Source organism: Panthera tigris, chromosome C2 (assembly GCF_018350195.1).
Source record: "Panthera tigris isolate Pti1 chromosome C2, P.tigris_Pti1_mat1.1, whole genome shotgun sequence".
In the NCBI taxonomy this organism is placed as follows: Eukaryota; Metazoa; Chordata; class Mammalia; order Carnivora; family Felidae; genus Panthera; species Panthera tigris.
Window position 1 is genome coordinate 152202859 of NC_056668.1, and position 17524 is coordinate 152220382.

The 17524-nt window shown below is 39.1% G+C and overlaps 1 protein-coding gene across 10 annotated transcripts in view; it reads left to right on the forward strand.

Moving 5' to 3' along the window:
• Nucleotides 1–17524, forward strand: part of LRRFIP2 (LRR binding FLII interacting protein 2) — a 107219-nt gene that overhangs the window by 10310 nt on the left and 79385 nt on the right. For all 10 annotated transcript variants that reach the window (XM_042956641.1, XM_042956633.1, XM_042956632.1 and 7 more), the window contains exon 2: nucleotides 10094–10237. In XM_042956641.1, the coding sequence (XP_042812575.1) occupies nucleotides 10148–10237 (90 nt within the window). In that variant the 5' untranslated portion in view covers nucleotides 10094–10147. The remainder of the gene's footprint in view (nucleotides 1–10093; nucleotides 10238–17524) is intronic.

Sequence of the window (17524 nt, forward strand, 5' to 3'; positions counted from 1 at the left end):
TCACCATAACTAAATAAATATTGTTTACTGTTCAGCCGGGTTTTCTACCATGATTGTTTTCTTTCGTGTTTAACTTTCAGTTTTTTCCAGGAGTGTTTCCAGGGGTTTTCCTTTTTTTTTTTTTTTTTTTTTGGCTTAGTTTTCTGTTCACCTTACTTTTCCCAAGTGCTCCAACAGATTTTTTTTTAATGTTTGTTTGTTTGTTTATTTATTTTGAGAGAGAGAGACAGAGAGCACGGGTACTTGCCTGAGCTGGGGAGGGGTAGAGAGAGAAAGAAAGAGGGAGAGAGAGAAAGAAAGAGAGAAAGAGAGAGGGAGAGAAAATCCCAAGCAGGCTCATTGCTGTCAGCTCAGAGCCCGACGTGGGGCTCAATCTCATGAACTATGAGATTCATGACTGAACCAAAATCAAGAATGGGGTGCTTAGCTGACTGAGCCACCCAAACAGCCCTCCAGGAGATTTTTCAAATGCCTCATCCTGTCTCTCTAATTTCTTTTGAATAAGATAGTTTTTGAAATACAGAAAAATATCAAACAAAAATACAGTTTGAGGAAGAACAATACAATGAGCATCTGTGTCTCGCTGCCTAGGTCAAGAAATGGCATCATAATTACCCTAGGAGTTCCTGTATGTGTTCTGTAATGCACGCCTTCCGCTGCAGGCAATCACAATACCGTTTTACATGTTAATTAATCACTCTTCTTGGGACCATTCCCCGCCCAACTCTGCAGTCCCATTCTCCCCTCCATACGTGGATTTCTAATCAACGTGTGGTTTAATTTTGAAAAGTGGATTAGCTCTACCGCGTTGTTCTGTCTGTTCGCCAGGATAGCCTAGCCTTCTTTAATACAGTTCAAGCGTGTGTCCCACTCACGTCTGTGTCAGTTGTGACTTGGGAAGCAGCGGAAGGTGCGTGAGTCCCTGCGTGACTGTGGAATAGACGGCTCCTTTGAGTTTCGCTTTTCTTTTATGAAGCATATCTTCTAGTAGCTTATTGACAAAGGATATCAAAGAGGTAAGTTTTTGAGACCTTGCGTGTCTGAAAAGGCCTTTAATCGTCACGTACGAGAATAGAATGGTTTGACTGGCATAGGCTACTTGCAGGTTGTCGGCAGCTTTCCTTCAGAAGTTTGAAGGCATCAGTCTATTGTCTTCTTGTTTCCAGAATCACTTTTTAGGGTTTAAAGCCATTCTGATGGTTAATGCTTTCTGTGTAACCTTATTTTCCCACCCACGGAAGCTTGTCACATCATCCTTGTCTTCGGTGTTTGAAATTCACTGTGGTAATTCGCTCCGAAACACCTTGGTATTGACCCAGGACTTGTGTTGAGCATTCTGTGGACCCTTTGAATCTGGCGTCTCGTGTCCGTAACTTCCGGGGAAGTTTCTGTGGGAGGAGGAAGGGTCAGTTTCTCTTTATTTGTATACAAAGGAGCCACCCCAGTGTCGGCGTGAGATTTTTGGAGCAGAAGTCGTGAATGGAAGGTGGAGCTCGTGGCGTGTGGCTTTCGACTGGAATGGCACGTGGATTGGCTACTCGCAGCTGTACTGCCAGCTCGGCTCTCTTCTCCAACCCTTCCCTTGTGAACATTGAACTTACGTTGCACGGTATCTGGTTGACTCCTCCCTTTTATGGGCCTGATTGGTGTGTTGCCTCCCGTTTCAGGGCATTCCTTTGCCCTTTGTAAGACAGGTTTAAGCTGTACAAACCTGACCGACGTGGCTCAAGAGAGATGTTGGCCTCTCCCTTTCTACTCCAAGAGCATCTCAAGGCACTACTATTGTATTTTCCACTCAGTGGGCTACATGGGTAGAAGCGTTCGTAGAATAAAGGTCTTCAGGAAAAGCTGAAAATTTCAAAGGATTTTGCTTCGACAATAAAAGTTGTAGGCTGAAAAATTAGTGCTTTTCCCCAGGACTTGAGAGGAATTAATGCTTGCTTCTTTGTTCTAATTTTGACTTGATGCAAGCCAGATTTTTAATTTTCAAAGTTAATCCAGTGGTGCTCATTCTGTTTAAAATTAGCAATGTGTTTCCCACTTACTTAGAATTTCATTATGCCTATAAAAGTGATGGTTCCTGGGAAATCTGTTGGAAAATTATAGTTTTACCAGAGATGACCAACATAAATTTTTATAGTCTTACTTTGCAGTTGCTCTGACAGATTAAATAAATCTTTCCTCTTTATCAGTTTATTAATATAATTTCAAAGTTGGTTAGTCCTTTAAGTTTATATTTTCATACTATGAATTAGCCCATAATTGTAGCTTTTAATTTAAATCATTTTTTTGATAAAGTGTTTTTTCACAATATATAAAGCTTATGAAAAAAGGAAAATTCCGTTTTATACATATTGCCTATGTTCTTCATTATCCGTGTGTATGAGGTTTTACATATTTGCAGTCATACCGTATATATGGTTTTGTTATCTTTTTGTACCTTATGGGCATAATATCAAAATATGTCCTTGTCTTTGCTTCCTTTCCGTGAGTTTTCTACTACCACAATTTATTACATCATGTTGATTGGCCTTGACTTAAAGCTATTGCTGTCAGTTTGGGTCATTTTCAGTTTTGTGTGTGGTTTTACTAAAAAGAAATTAAAATCATATTTATCAATTTTTGATAAGTAATTTTTCCTCTTGTTGCACTATGTTTTAAGTTTTACTTTTTTTATTAGACTATAGTTAGTATAAGTATTGTCAATAGAATTCATCTTAGTGATGAATTAGAATTAGAATTAGAAGGTGTAAGGCTAATTTAAGTTCTTTTCTCCTTTGGGGCTTAATTCTGGCCCCATCTATTGTATTATCAGTAACGCAGGTTAGTTAGCACACTTCTGTCATGTTGGTTTTGATTTTCATTTCTTTTGACGGAAGAAGTATTTCAGTAATAATTCTATCTGCTCCACAAAGAAAACACACGCTTGTATAGTTCAGGAAAAGGATTTCCAGTTCCTTTTATTGTTGCCACATGCCTAGTAAATTAGAAATAGTGAAAAATGCCTTCCTACTAAGTATATAGATGTAGTGTTGGATTATATTTGTGTTTGAAAATATGCAATTCCCTCACCCACCTGTGGCTCAATTAAGATTAACCTTAGCCATGGGATATACTTCTGAATTCTATACTTCACTACCTTCTCTTTTGCCTATTGTGATTTTACATATTTTGTTTTTTAGTGTCGGCGATATCACATATTTCCATAGCATTTTACAGTTTATAGAAACTTTTATGTCTATTTGAGCTTTAAAGTGGCCCCTGTGATATAGGAATAAATTTAATAAAAGAAGTATGCGAAATACTCATTGAAAATCACAAAACATAGAATAGAATTAAAGGTCTGAATAAATCCCATGTTAATTGATTGGAATCTTAATATTAAGATGGTAATATTTCCCAAAGTGAACGGTAGATTTAATGTAATCCCTATCAAAATCCCAGCTGCTTTTCTTTTTTTTAAAGTGACATGTTAATCCTAAAATTTATTTGGAAATATAAGGCACCAGAATCTTAAGAAGAACAAAGTTGACTCACTCGTCCCATTTTTAAAAGTTATTGTAGGGATGCCTGGGTGGCTCAGTCGGTTGAGCATCTGACTTCAGCTCAGGTCATGATCTCATGATTCATGAGTTCAAGCCCCGCATCAGGCTATGGGCTTACAGCTCAGAGCCCGTTTTGGATCCATTGTCCCTCTTTCTCTCTGCTCCTCCCCTGCTTGTGTTTGCTTTCTCTCTCAAAAATAAACAAACATTAGAAGATAAAAAATAGCATGATACTGACAGAAGGATGTTTATGTTGATATGGATCTAGATAGATCAGTGGAATAGAATGGAGGGTCCACGCATAAACCCTTACTTTCGGGGTCAGTTGGTTTTTGACAAGACCATTCAGTTGCAGAAAGAATAGTCTTTTCAACAAATGGTACTAGAACAAGTTGACATCCACGGGCAAAAGAATAATGTTGGTACCATGCCTCATACCATATACAAAAATTAACTCTAAATGGATCATAGACATAAAAGTAAGAGCTAAAATTGTACAACTCTGAGAAGAAAACATAGGAATACGTCATTGGGATATTTGGGTAGGCAGTGCTTTTTTAGGAATGACATCAAATTGAATGAAACAACAAAAGAAAAAATAGGTAAATTGACTTCCTCAAAATAAAAGCTTTTGTGCTTCAGAGAACACCATTAGGAAAGGACATGTGGGGGGCGCCTGGCTGGCTCAGTTGGTTGAGTGTCGGGTTTTGTGAGATAAAGCCTCGCATTGAGCTCTGTGCTGACAGTGCAGAGCCTGCTTGGGATTCTCTCCCTCTCTCTCTCTGCCCCTCCTCTGCTCGCTCACATTCTTTGTCAAAATAAATAAATAAACATTAGAAAAAAAATCACATCTTTACTGCATGCTTCCCTATATCTTCCTAGTGTTTGGTTTTATCTTTGTTTTTTGCTGCCTAAGGTTCGGTTGTCGGTTGTTCTCCCTAATACTTTGTTTTTTTGTTTTTTGTTTTTTGTTTTTTTCTGTTCTGCTTTATGGCATGCGTCTGACCTGTCCTCAGCAATATGTAATTTTCTCTCCCTTCCTTTCATCCTCTGAGTGTATGTCTATACATAACATTTCTGGGGTGCTTTTTTTTTTTTTTTTTTTTTTTTGAGTATAGTTGACACACTGACATACTTTTTTTTATTTATTTTTTTTAACGTTTATTTATTTTTGGGACAGAGAGACACAGAACATGAACGGGGGAGGGGCAGAGAGAGAGGAAGACACAAAATCGGAAGCAGGCTCCAGGCTCTGAGCCATCAGCACAGAGCCCAACGCGGGGCTCGAACTCACGGACCGCGAGATTGTGACCTGAGCTGAAGTCGGACACCTAACTGACTGAGCCACCCAGGCGCCCCAGTGACATACTTTTTAAAAGGCATAGGAAAAGGAGAGAATTTGATACTAGAAAATGGTTTACTTCTCAGGGCATACTGAGAATACAGTTGTTGGTTAAGAGCACATCTTCCTAATATGAGTTCTGCACAGTTGATGAAAATAGTGTTGTAAATCATGTCAAACATACAGCCCATTAGAGCTAATTTATTTAAACATGGTTAGCAAGGAAGGAAGTGCAACCACTGTATGTCATCTTTATGAAAGTAGGAAATGGAAAGATTTGCAGTTGTTTTGGGTGTGTGTGAGCAGTATGTATTCAAAATATGACACTTTAAATTTTTGTTAATTCTTAGGACTACTGAATGTGGAAGTTGGAGATGTGATTATACAGGTTCTCATGGAAATATAAAATATAAGAAATATAATAAGCATTGTATTTTGTAAAATGTAAGCTTAATTTAACCATTCTAGGTTTTAATATTCTCCTGAGATTTAGTTTGTGTTTAACATCTACCTTTCATGTTCTGCCAGGTCTTCCAATTTTGCCTCATATATGCATATTTTCTTTCCTTCTTTCCATCTTTCTTTTTTAACGTTTGTTTATTCTTGAGACAGAGCGTGAGCGGGGGAGGGGCAAAGAGAGAGGGCCACAGAATCTGAAGAAGGCTCCAGAGTCAAGCTGTCGGCACAGAGCCAGGCGTGGGGTTCAAACTCAGAAACCTTGAGATCATGACCTGAGCTGAAGTCAGACGCTCAACTGCCTGAGCCACCCAGGCGCCCCCCATATTTTCATTTTATACTTAGCCTCAATTTCTAGATGTACCTTTTATTCTTTCCGTAGGTTCTGTTAATGATTTATTCATTTTCTGAATCTCATCTAGATATTTGCAGGATTGATGTCTTTAACTGTTAATTCTTTCCTCTTGCCTACCTGCCTACCTTCCCTCATGCCTCCCTACCTCCTTCCCTACCTCCCTCTGCTGCCGCTTTGCTCCTCCCCTGCCTTTCCCTCTTCATTTCTTTCTCTTCTAGCCAGCAGTGGAGCCATTCTCTCCTTTGCCTATAATCTTTCTAATGTATACATAACTATTGGTATTCTTCTGTACTGTGATTACAGTAAAAATCAAGATTTTGGTTGAAATTCCCAGTTCCCATGTCTTTTGTTCCCTTGGTTATCTATCTTTCTCAACCGGTTATTTTTTCTAACACTTTATTGTACACATTTTGAAACATACAGAAAAGTTGAAGAGAGTTCTACTGTGAACACTCATGTACTTACTACCTGGATTCCACTACTACTATTTGATTATACTTTATCTCGTACTATCCTTTATCCATTCTTCTATGTATTGTTACATCTTTTTTTGGGAGGGTGGATGCATTTCAAAATAAGCAGCAGATATCACTCGCTTCAACCCTAAATATTTACCATGTGTCTTATTAACTAGAGTTTAGTGTTTGTTGAGAGGAATTTTTCTTTTGAGGTAAAATTTACATTGAAAGATCTTAAGTGAACCATCATTAAATGACCTCTATGTTCTAAGTCATTTGTGTTCTCATAAGGGCACTAACTCCCATCATAAGGCCATACTTCTAAAACTTGTGTATTCATTTGGATTTTCAAAAATAAGACTTTGAATACCACGAAACACCTTAAAATTTTTTTCTTTTAAAATTTTTTTATTACGTAAAAGTGCTACGTAGTATAATGATTATAATTTAAGGTGTTTCTATTTTTTCTAGATTGTTCCATGCTTCAGCAAATATTCTTAACATTGTTAATGATACCACATAATGCATGCTGGAGGAAATAACTTGAGGGTGTTTTGGTTAAGCGTATGAACATGTAAAGAAAGGCAAGGATTGCCCCTTTGTCTACTTCATAAGCTAAATGTGTAAAGAGATAGTTAATTTAAGACGCTTGAAACATTTATGGAGTGCTTTATGAGTTTATTGAGTGTTCGCATTCGTCTGAACTCACTTGAGCCTCCCGTTCACCGTGTCGGATAGCTGGATGGTTGATCTGTCTGTGCCGTGAGTGAAGAAACCAAGGCTCAGGCACGGGAAAGGGCAGGGTAGCCGTTGAACTCAGATCCTCTCTCTTTAAATTTAGTCCAGTAGCAACAGCTGTGCTCACATTCGTCTTTAGTTCAAGTGCCATTCCAGCTGCTGGGATTTGCCGAATAACTAGCAAATGTTTTATTGCACAGACTGGCGTTAACTGTAGTGAGGGCCCTGACACAAAGACCTACGCCAATGTTTTGAGTTCCCCAGGATGAAGTACTCAGATATAAAGGAACTGCAGCTATTGGGATCCAGACAGAACTCTCGAAGTGGGCTATATTTAGAATGTGACGTACTGATACTACATCCCCGTTCTGTTCTCACAAAAGTGAACAGTATCATGATTTGAGTGTCACTTAATGTGGCATAATGCCTATTTTTCAGAAATCGATTGCATGTGAAGCTCATTGGAGAAGAGAAAGCCTTGTTGATCTGTTTTGGAAGGTTTAGGTTTCACAACATCCTTGAAGGTACTTCCCTACTTTCCCTTAGGTAGCAGATCCTTAATGACAAAAGCAGCTGGAGAAAATCAGCTTCGCACTGGGTGACGGACTTGACAGAAATGTGGGCAGTTTTGGTTTTGGCGGTGGATGTAAAGGTTTAGCTCTGGGTTTGGTTGATACCATTAAGGAAAAGCCGGAAGAGATGAATATGGCTCCTGAAGAATGTGGACTTGAGGAAACCTTGCGATAGAAATTGACTGAAAGTCCTTCAGGATCAGAAACTGGAAATAGTCTCTTTGAGATCACCTTCTGAGTCTGTATCCTTATTTTTGTCATTTTGAAGATAGATTGCATAGGAGCTGAAAAGCTTTACCCTTTCTAGTATTAGTGAGGATGTCTGCCTACAGAGTACAAATCGTGTAGTTCTTTCAAAAACGTTAGATTGCTTTTTGACATAGGTAATGGTTGATCTGCCTCATGTGCACCTGAAAATGGTGATAGGACCTGACCAATGAGTCATTGAAACGAGATACCCCCTATAGATAAGACAAGAAGGACAAGGAGGACCAGAAGTTGTTCCCATTTCCCGCTTATCCTGTGTTTCTTTTTTCTTGTCCTCTTTCTCGCAGGGCTGGCTAGCCCGGAGCCTGTTGGGACGGTTTCGTTTGGAGCATTTTTAAGAAAAGATAATTCTTTATGTAAATCTGTGTGCTAGGAATATCCTGACAGGTCTGAGGTGTAGGGCAGTGTTTGTTGAGAAAGAAGGAAATGGGTTATGGAAAAAGAGGAAAAAGAAATACATTCAAAAGAGTGTCTCCAGCAGTGGCTTCAGAGAGTGTGTGTCAGCTGTGTGGTGTATGGGGCCTAACTTGGGTGTGATCCACTTTGGGGCCACTTTCTTCTTTGAGCCTTGGATCTGAGTGTTTTTATTACTTTGTTTTTAAGTGCATCTCTCCCTGATGTTGTTGGAATGCTAGAGAATCAAAAAGAAGAAGAAAAAGCGCAGCCATAATTCTTTTCCTTCTAATGAAACCGCTGTTAAACTTTTGATAAAATCTTGATTTCTTCTATAATTATTTTTATGTTCCTGGAATTAGAAAATGCCTGCTTTTGTCTCCTGTTTCTGTGAATTGTCTTTGAATGTGCCCTTGGAAAGCTAGCTGAAGGACAGATACTGGGTGATATCACTGTGCATCGGTTAAATTGTCACTCCTGTCTTTGAAAAGCGTTAATGCTGCTTTTTTTCTCAGTAGGTGACTAGTATTTGTGCATTGTTACTATTAGAGTGTATGGTCTTTAAAATGATGCTGAGCATGAGGATGATGGGAGACTTCTGAAAAACCAGCACCGAGCTTTCCAGAAATTGTCTCGATTTGTGGCTGGGACTTATCAGCTGCTGGTTTCAGGCCTACATTCTTTCTCTTTGTTTCCATTGCTTATCGTGCCCAGATAGATTTTCTGTGGCAGGGCAATGAATTATCATCCGTCTTCATTTTGATTGACAAACATAGCATGCTAGCTATGTGGGAATAAGAAATGGTGTCAGATAAGAGGGGAATGGCCTGCATTTTCATTGGAGAAGACTTTTTTTAGAAGAGTGAATTGATGAAGTTCTATTTTAGTTTGCCTGAACCAAGTAAATTCCAACACATTAAAGTCACTTGGAGTTTTATATAGTTTATTCTACTGGGACAGACTTACATGAGAATTCCTTTGTGACTCACGGTGTAATGAAATTTTGTCAGTTTATTTTGTTAAAGCTAGGAAAAAAAAATTTTTAAGTTAATGAGTATTTTACTAAATGAGCCGTACTTCTCAGGAATGTGTATAGGAGAGAGGGAGGTCATGCAAATGGGGATGCTTTTTCTTATGGGAATCTTTAATTTCAAATACCATGTGTTTGGAAGGTTAGATGATCTTTATTATCCCTATTATTTAATCCTGGCAGATGAATTTTTCTTCTCTCTTTTGTAAAAATAGGTCTCTTTCATAATAACCACAATAATAATAGATCCACAGATACATTCTTAATCATTGGCCTGAGTCAGTTTAATTTGTCACTGTATCTTTGGCACTTTCCACAGTACCTGGCAGTGACAGGCACTCAGATATTTGTTGTGTGGACAGTGTTAGTTATTGTTAATTGCAGAATAATAAGCCTTCATTTGTTCTTTTACGTGGTAATAGTTTAATTGGAATTGTTTCTTAAATTACATTAAACAGCCAACTTTGTAAGTTTAAACCCTAACCCTAACCCTAACCCAACTTTGTAAGTTTAAAGTTCTATACTAAAATTTCTTGATATGTTCTTTCAGAGCTTTAGACTGAATGACTTTTCTGAAATTTTTTTTTTTTTTTTTTTTTTTGCTCTGGAATGGGAATAAGTTTTAGAAATACCTGTATTAATTTTATACTGATAAGTATACTGTATACTGATAAGAATTACTACTGACCGCAGTTTTCTGAGGCTAATATTACCACACATTCTAGTAGGTTGCCCTGAGTAGTATGGTAAAAAAGTATAAATTTAAGTATTCTAAAATTTATTGGCATAATTTGATAGTGGGAAAAAGTATTTGGTGACTAATTTACATGTAAATTAAATTCAGAAATATAACTTCACATTTCTAAAAGCAAATGTATAAAGGAGCTTTAAAGTGATACAAAGAGAAACATCCTAAGTTATTCTGTGTTTATTTCAGGGCTGAAAACAGTGAAATCACGTTTCACAGTTAAGGAACTGTTAAGAGGACAACATGGGGACGCCTGGTTCTGGAAGGAAAAGGACGCCTGTAAAAGACCGATTTTCTGCAGAAGATGAAGCTTTGAGTAACATTGCCAGAGAGGTGTGTCTGGAAAACCCCCTCCCAACACTGAGTCTTTGTAAAAGCCCGGGGGGGTGGGGGGTAGATCTCGGTAGACTTTCGTTAACTGAGCTAATTTCAGAATGCTTACTGGGAGATGTTATATGTGGCCTCGAAATGATGTGTTGGAGTGAAATACAGTTACCGTCTCTTTATTTGGCTGTTCCTCTTACCTGAAATTAGTTTTTCCTTTTATTTGTTGCGGATTACTTTGAGGTACCTGTTGGAATGTTTTGAAATTTGTAATTAACCTTCAGTATTGAAACTTAATGTAATTAGAATGTGGCAAATCTGACAGCTGTATCCTAGAAACGCTCATGGGCTGTACCGTTAACATATTCCAGGAGGCACTGTAGAAATGTTGACGGAAACAATCCTTATTTGGTGTCTGCTCAGATTCAGTTGTTTTAGCCGGGTTTTGAAATACTGCGTTGGAATTTTTATGTTTAACTTTTAGCTAGTACCAGAGCTTCTGCAGCATTTTTGTTTTGGTTTGTTGACAACTTAGGAGAAAGAAACAAATGGAAAGGGCTGTCACCTATTGAATCACTGGCAGCATTTCCTGTTGCATATTGGAAATTTAAGATAACTCCCAGCTGTGATTTCTTAGTGAGGTGCCAACTTTGTTTCAGACTCTGACTCTGTCTGCAGCTGCAGACCTGACGGTAAACTAATCTGGCACGAGAATCGGGTAGCGCATTATTAAATTATCTTCTTTTTGTGAGGATTAGGCCCTCACCACTTCCTCTTTGTTATTCTTAGTAAATAGCTCATTTAGGGCTAGTGCTGTTTCCTTTTGACATATTATACGGTCTCTTTTTGGTCCAGCTCTTTGTTAACTTTTTCCTCTGGTCAGCTACTCAGTTAGCTTTGGAATTAGAAGTCAAATTCTGTAGAACGATGTCTGAGGCAAAGACAAAAGTGATCTGAAAACGGTTGACAAAATTGTGATATTTAAAAAAACTCAAGCGAGGGGCGCCTGGGTAGCTCAGTCGTTAAGCATCTGACTTCGGTTCAGGTCATGATCTCACAGTTGGTGAGTTCAGGCCCCACATCGGGTGAGCCTGAGCCCCAAACTGGGTGAGCCCTGCTTCTCTCTCGGTCTCTGTCTCTGTCTCTGTCTCTCTCCCCTCTTTTCTGCCCCTCATTCACTTGCGCCCCCTCTCTTTCTCTCTCAAAAAAATCAAGTGAGCTATTTTCAGATAAAAGGGTAAAAGATACTTGAAAATGGAATGAAAAGGAGTTACAGCGATGTTAAGTATTTGCAAAAATGAGGCATTTTGGGAGCCACATAGTTTTAGTTGAAAACTGAAACTACTCAAAATGTTTACCTCCCAAATTGGAGAGATTTATCCAGATTTCTATAAGGAAAGCAAATGTGAGCACCTTCTAGGCTTGTCTGTATTTTACTAAATGTTTCAACTCTTTTTTTTTGGATGTGACACTTCATTTGCAAAAGTGGGTGCCTTTAAACATTTAACACTTGCATACTTACTGTGTGACAAATACTATTGTAAGCATTCAAGCTGCATTAATTCATTTAATCTTCACAAAATTCTGAGATTGGTTTTATTATTATCTCCATCTTAACAGATAAAGAAACCATCTCACAGAAGAGTTAAATATTTTTCCTCGGGGCACCTGGGTGGCTCAGTCGGTTAAGCGTCCGACTTCAGCTCAGGTCACGATCTCGCGGTCCGTGAGTTCGAGCCCCGCGTCGGGCTCTGGGCTGATGGCTCAGAGCCTGGAGCCTGCTTCCGATTCTGTGTCTCCCTCTCTCTCTGCCCCTCCCCTGTTCATGCTCTGTCTCTCTCTGTCTCAAAAATAAAATAAAACGTTAAAAAAAAAATAAAAAAAAAAATATTTTTCCTCAGGTCACATAAGCAGGAAATAGCAGAGCTTGGGTTCAAACACATGAAGTCTGGCTCCAAGGTCTGAGCATTCAAACACTCGCTATGCTATACTGTTACTCAATATTCTCCAACTCCCCCAGTTTGTTTCCTGTAGCTTTTCATGATTTTGAAAGTACTTGCACATCTTGATTCTCATAATAACTTTGTGTGTTAGGTAGGATAGGTATTATTATTAGCCTTATTTACAGACAAGGAAACAGACGAAGCTGAGATGAATGTCTAAAAGGTATGAGACCTGGGGCGCAAATTCAGCTCTGGTAAAGCCATTGTTCATTCTGCTGTACCATACTCTTCCAGAATAGGCAGGCTTTGGAGAGTTGTAAGTGTGGCTTTTAATTCTGGCCCTGCTAGTTGCTGGTTGAGTAATTTTGTTAAGTAGCTACTGTGGATTTCAGTTCCCTCATCTGTAAAATGGGAACAGTATTGTCTTCCTGTATTATAAGGCTGTTGTGGCGATTAAAGGAAATAAAGCATGTAAACCCTTAGCATAGTGTTAGGCTTGCAGTGGCTATTTTGTTGCTTATTAATGTCATAATTGAAAGTGAGAATACAGGTAAAAGAGTCTTTTTTTTGTAAAAAAAAAAATGTAGTAAGATAGGTGTTCTAAAACATTTTTGATTGCCAGACTCAGGGAGATTTTTCAGCGTTCAGATTCCCAGGCCTTACCTGTGCTTGCGAATCTGAATCTGTGGGGGTTGAGCTCAGAAACCTGTGTTTAAGTGTGTGTGCACGTATGGGTATGCACAAACACCTACACACACACTTCCTCCCAGAGGATTTTGATGGCCAGTCAGGTTTGGGGACCATGAACCAAAATACACTTGGATGGTCAGTTTTTTATACTTCCAGGTTGTTTTCCTCCCTGTATATTATTATTTTGCTATGAAATAACAAATTTAATCTGATTATTAAAGGATAAATTATAGTATAATAATAAAAGTTATTACTATAAAAGGGTTTAAAAGGCCAGTATTTCTAGTTTATGTTTCTGTTTTCAGAGCTCTCAATATGAATATACCATCTCCAATAACCTGGTCAAAAAGCTGAGCTTAGCCTTCAATGTGAAAGGGACAGTTTTTACTAAATTGACGACTTTTATTTGCATGGGTGCCCAATGTGTGCTGTAGTGGTTTGAAAACTTTAGAAGTTCGGCAGTTTTAACAATTCTTTCATATATTCCTTGTGGTTATTTTTCTTCCCTTTACAGTTTTCATAGCCAATTCTTAATTGTCCATTCATACATTGCTTGGTTGACACTCGCAGATAGTCCTTAATCCTTATTTTCTCCTTTCACACACACACACACACACACACACACACACACACACACACAAAACATGCCTGAAGTTAGGAAGAAACAAAAATGAACATAACCCTTATCATTTTTAAAGAGGACAAATAGCTTAATCCTTTTTTTTATAGTTAAATTTTAAGTGTTTAATTTTTCTTTTCTCACTTCAAATTGCTTTTTGCAGTAGACAGGGAATGCCATAAATACAGAAAAATAATCTCTTTTTCCTCCTGCTTACTATTTGCTCAGGTTTCTTTGCTCCTCAGTTGATCCCAAGTCAGGGAACTGGGGAGAATGAGGAGGAAAAGAAACAAAAGGCATGAATATATTCTGCAGACAGGATAGTTTGCCTGCTAAATATGGAACTGAGTACATTGTGGTAAAACACACACAAAACCTGCCGTCTTAACCATTTTTAAAATGTAGGATTCTGTGGCTTTAAGTACATTCACATCGTTGTGTAACCATTATCACCACCCATCTACAGGGGTCGAAGTCTTTGTTTTGTAAGACCTGTGTACGTTCTAAGAAGTTCATTTAGAAGTTTGAAGATTGCTCTGGGAAGGCAGGAATGTGGATGGATTTAGAAGTCCCACCATGTAGTAGGCATATGACTGCTCTGCGGCTGGGGGCGGCGGGGGGGGGGGGGTGTTGGTCTGTCACAGCTCTCAGAAGAACTCAGAGGAGCTGAGTCAGAAGGGGTCACCAGCAAGTCCTCTAGGGCGTCAGAAGACCAGTGCGGATTCTTTCCTTTCTTGCTTGTTTGGCTTTGATTGTTCCAGAGGTTTGGGGGAAATGCAATTGAAGCATGGACTTTAAGCGAAAATTACCTAACAGCACAGAGCGTATCAAATTGGGAAGCCTGAGGCCACTGGCTCTCCAAAGGAAAAAGATGAGGGTTGGGCAAAAGCTACTTATGCCGCCTTACTTGCAGTAAGTTTGGTGAATGTTATGGTGAGTGTTCCCAGAAGAAGTTAAGCCTTTGAAGGGATAGCAGGCAGTCTTTTTAAGGTATCAAGAAGCCTGGAATATTACTAATCTCCTTGTTTTGGAGCTGAAAATACGAAGAAAACATGTTTCATGCACATCTCTCCAAATGGAAGTTATCAGAACATTGCTTAATTTCGGATCTTATGATCTGAGAGTTCGTCCAGCTCTAAAATTCTGTGATTTCCCTTGAGATCCAGGACCCAGAAAGATTCATGCTCTTAACGGACAGTTCTCTTAAATCTAAACGATCGGTGACGAGCATAGAAATTGATTTTATAGGAGCTGGAGTTGGAGTCTAGCAAATGGAGTGTTCAGAGACTTGCTGAGCAGATGTACGTGTGGACGTGTTTGGAGCATACACCTACTTGTGATAACGAAGGAAGGTTTTGTTTCTTTTCAACATTTGTGGCTGCTAGAGCTTTCAGATTTCATTTTTTAAAAATAGCTTTATTGGGGCGCCTGGGTGGCTCAGTCGGCTAAGCGGCCGACTTCAGCTCAGGTCACGATCTCGTGGTCCGTGAGTTCGAGCCCCGCGTCGGGCTCTGGGCTGATGGCTCGGAGCCTGGAGCCCGTTTCAGATTCTGTGTCTCCCTCTCTCTCTGCCCCTCCCCCCTTCATGCTCTGTCTCTCTCTGTCTCAAAAATAAATAAGTGTTAAAAACAAATTAAAAATAGCTTTATTAAGATATAATTCACCCATTTGAAATGTTTTTGGTATGGTTTTGAAATGGTTTTTGGTATTTTACAACATTATTTTTTAAAAGTTGTGATTATAATATATATAACAAAATTTGCCATTTTAACCATTTTAAGACTACAGTTCAGTGGCACTCATTGCATTTACAGTGTTGTGTAGCCATCACCACTGTCTATTTCCAAAACCTTTTCATCACCCCAGATGTTAATTCTGTAGCCATTAAGTAAGAACTCCTCATTCCCCTTCTTCCAGCCCCTGGTAACCTTTAATCTATTTTTTGTCTCTAGGAGTTTGCTTAATTCTGGATATTTCATATAAGTAGAATTATATAGTATTTATCCTTTTGTATTTGCCTTTTTTTCACTTAGCATAAGGATTTCAAGATTCATCCATGTTGTAACATGTGTCAGAACTTCATTCCTTCCCCCTCCTTTAAATTACTTCACTCCTTTGTTATGGCTGAATAATTTTCCACTGTTTGATATATTACATTTTGTTTATCCGTTTATCTGTTGATGGTCAGTGGTTGGATTGCATTTTGCTGCCTACAGAAGTAATAGTCATCCAGGCATCTAGTGTGAGAATCAGAAGCTTGTGGGTTTTGATTATGGATTAGCAGCCTGAATGGAAGGATATAAAGGGAAGAATTGTGCTTATAGTTTAAAAGATACTGTCCAGTGTTATTGTTTTGTATTAAAAAATTTTTTTTAATGTTTTTGCTTGCCTTTTTTTTTTTTTTTTTTTTGAGAGAGAGAGAGAGAGGGAGACACAGAATCTGAATCAGGTTCTAGGCTCTGAGCTGTCAGCACAGAGCCCGATGTGGGGCTCGAACTCACGGACTATGAGATCATGACCTGAGTGGAAGTCCAAATGCTTAACCAACTGAGCCACCCAGGTGCCCCTGTTTTCTATTTTTAAAGTTTGTTTGTTCGTTTATTTATTTATTTATTTATTTATTGGGGGGGGGGGGGATGGAATATGAGTGGGGGAGGGGCAGAGAGAGAGAATCCCAGGCAGGCTCCATGCTGTCAGCACAGAGCCTGATGCAGGCAGGGCTCACACACCATGAGATCATGACCTGAGCCAAAGTCAGATGCTTAACCAACTGAGCCTCCCAGGCACCCTTCCTCATCTGGTGTTATTGTTTTGTGGAATGCTAACTAAATAGGTTGGTAGAGCTAATGGTCCTGTGGTTGTCTCACTATTTTACTTGAGTAACGCACTCATTTTTAGGATGAATTAAGGATGAAAAACTTTGACAAGGATAGCAGCTTTTGAAGATGCAAATATTGTGAATTAGCATAATCACAATATTTATGGGTGTTAATACCATCTTTCATTTAAGAATAGAGTTGAAAAAAACTGCACAGATGTTGAATGGCATCCATTCAGTATGCACGTCTGTTCTCTGCAAGCACCGTGTCAGGCATGAGGGATGTGGGGTAGACACATCTAACACGGTCGTTGCCCTCATGGGGCTTAGATTCTACAGGGGAAACTACATAATGGACTAGCTCAACTTTCAGTTCCTTTTTCTTCTTCAAAATTAGTAGCTACATGTTACACGGTAATTTCTTTTTTTGTCTTGCAAGCTGTGATTGTCAGTGCTGATCAGCGGCATTCTTAGAATCAAGGAAATACGGTAATCTGTTTGCAACTGTGTTAAGTGCTTTGAATAAAAAGTAAATGCTTTTATTAAAGAGTGTGTGGCAGTGGGGCTTGACATGTCTGGGGGCTTTGGGAAGGCTTCCCTGAGGAAGTGCCCTTTCAACTGAGTTCTGAAGAAGGAGTGGAATTATTGAGGGGAAAGAGAGTTGCTGGATGTAGGTAAGAGCTTTCCAGTCAGAGGGAAGAATGTGTGACAAGCTTTTGAGACTAAAAGAGTATGGAGGATTCGAAGAATAATAACAACAGCTAATATTTACTGATTCCTGAGCTTGTATTATGTACCAGTCACTGTCCTGAGTTCTTTAAAGGGATTTAGTCCTCATGACGACGCTGTGAGGTGGTCTGCTATTCTCATGTCATCCGTGGTGAATGCAAGGTGTGGAGAAGTGAGTAACTTGCTCAAGGTCACATAGCTAGAAAGGGTAGGACTGAAATTTGCATGGGGGCGCCTACACCCTGAAAGTATTATGCCTTCCGTGAGATCACTAACGCCAACATGCGCAGCAAGGAGGAGAGGAGTCAGAGAGGTAGGCAGGAGCCAGATCATATAAGCCAGTGGTTTTCAACCAAGGGTGATTTTGTCTCCCAGAGGACATTTGGCAATGTGTGGAGGTATTTTGGGGATAACAGGAGGAGGGGTGTGCTACTAGAGCTTGTGGCTAGAGACCAGAGTTGCCCCTAAACATCTTGCTGTGCACAGGATACCCTTCA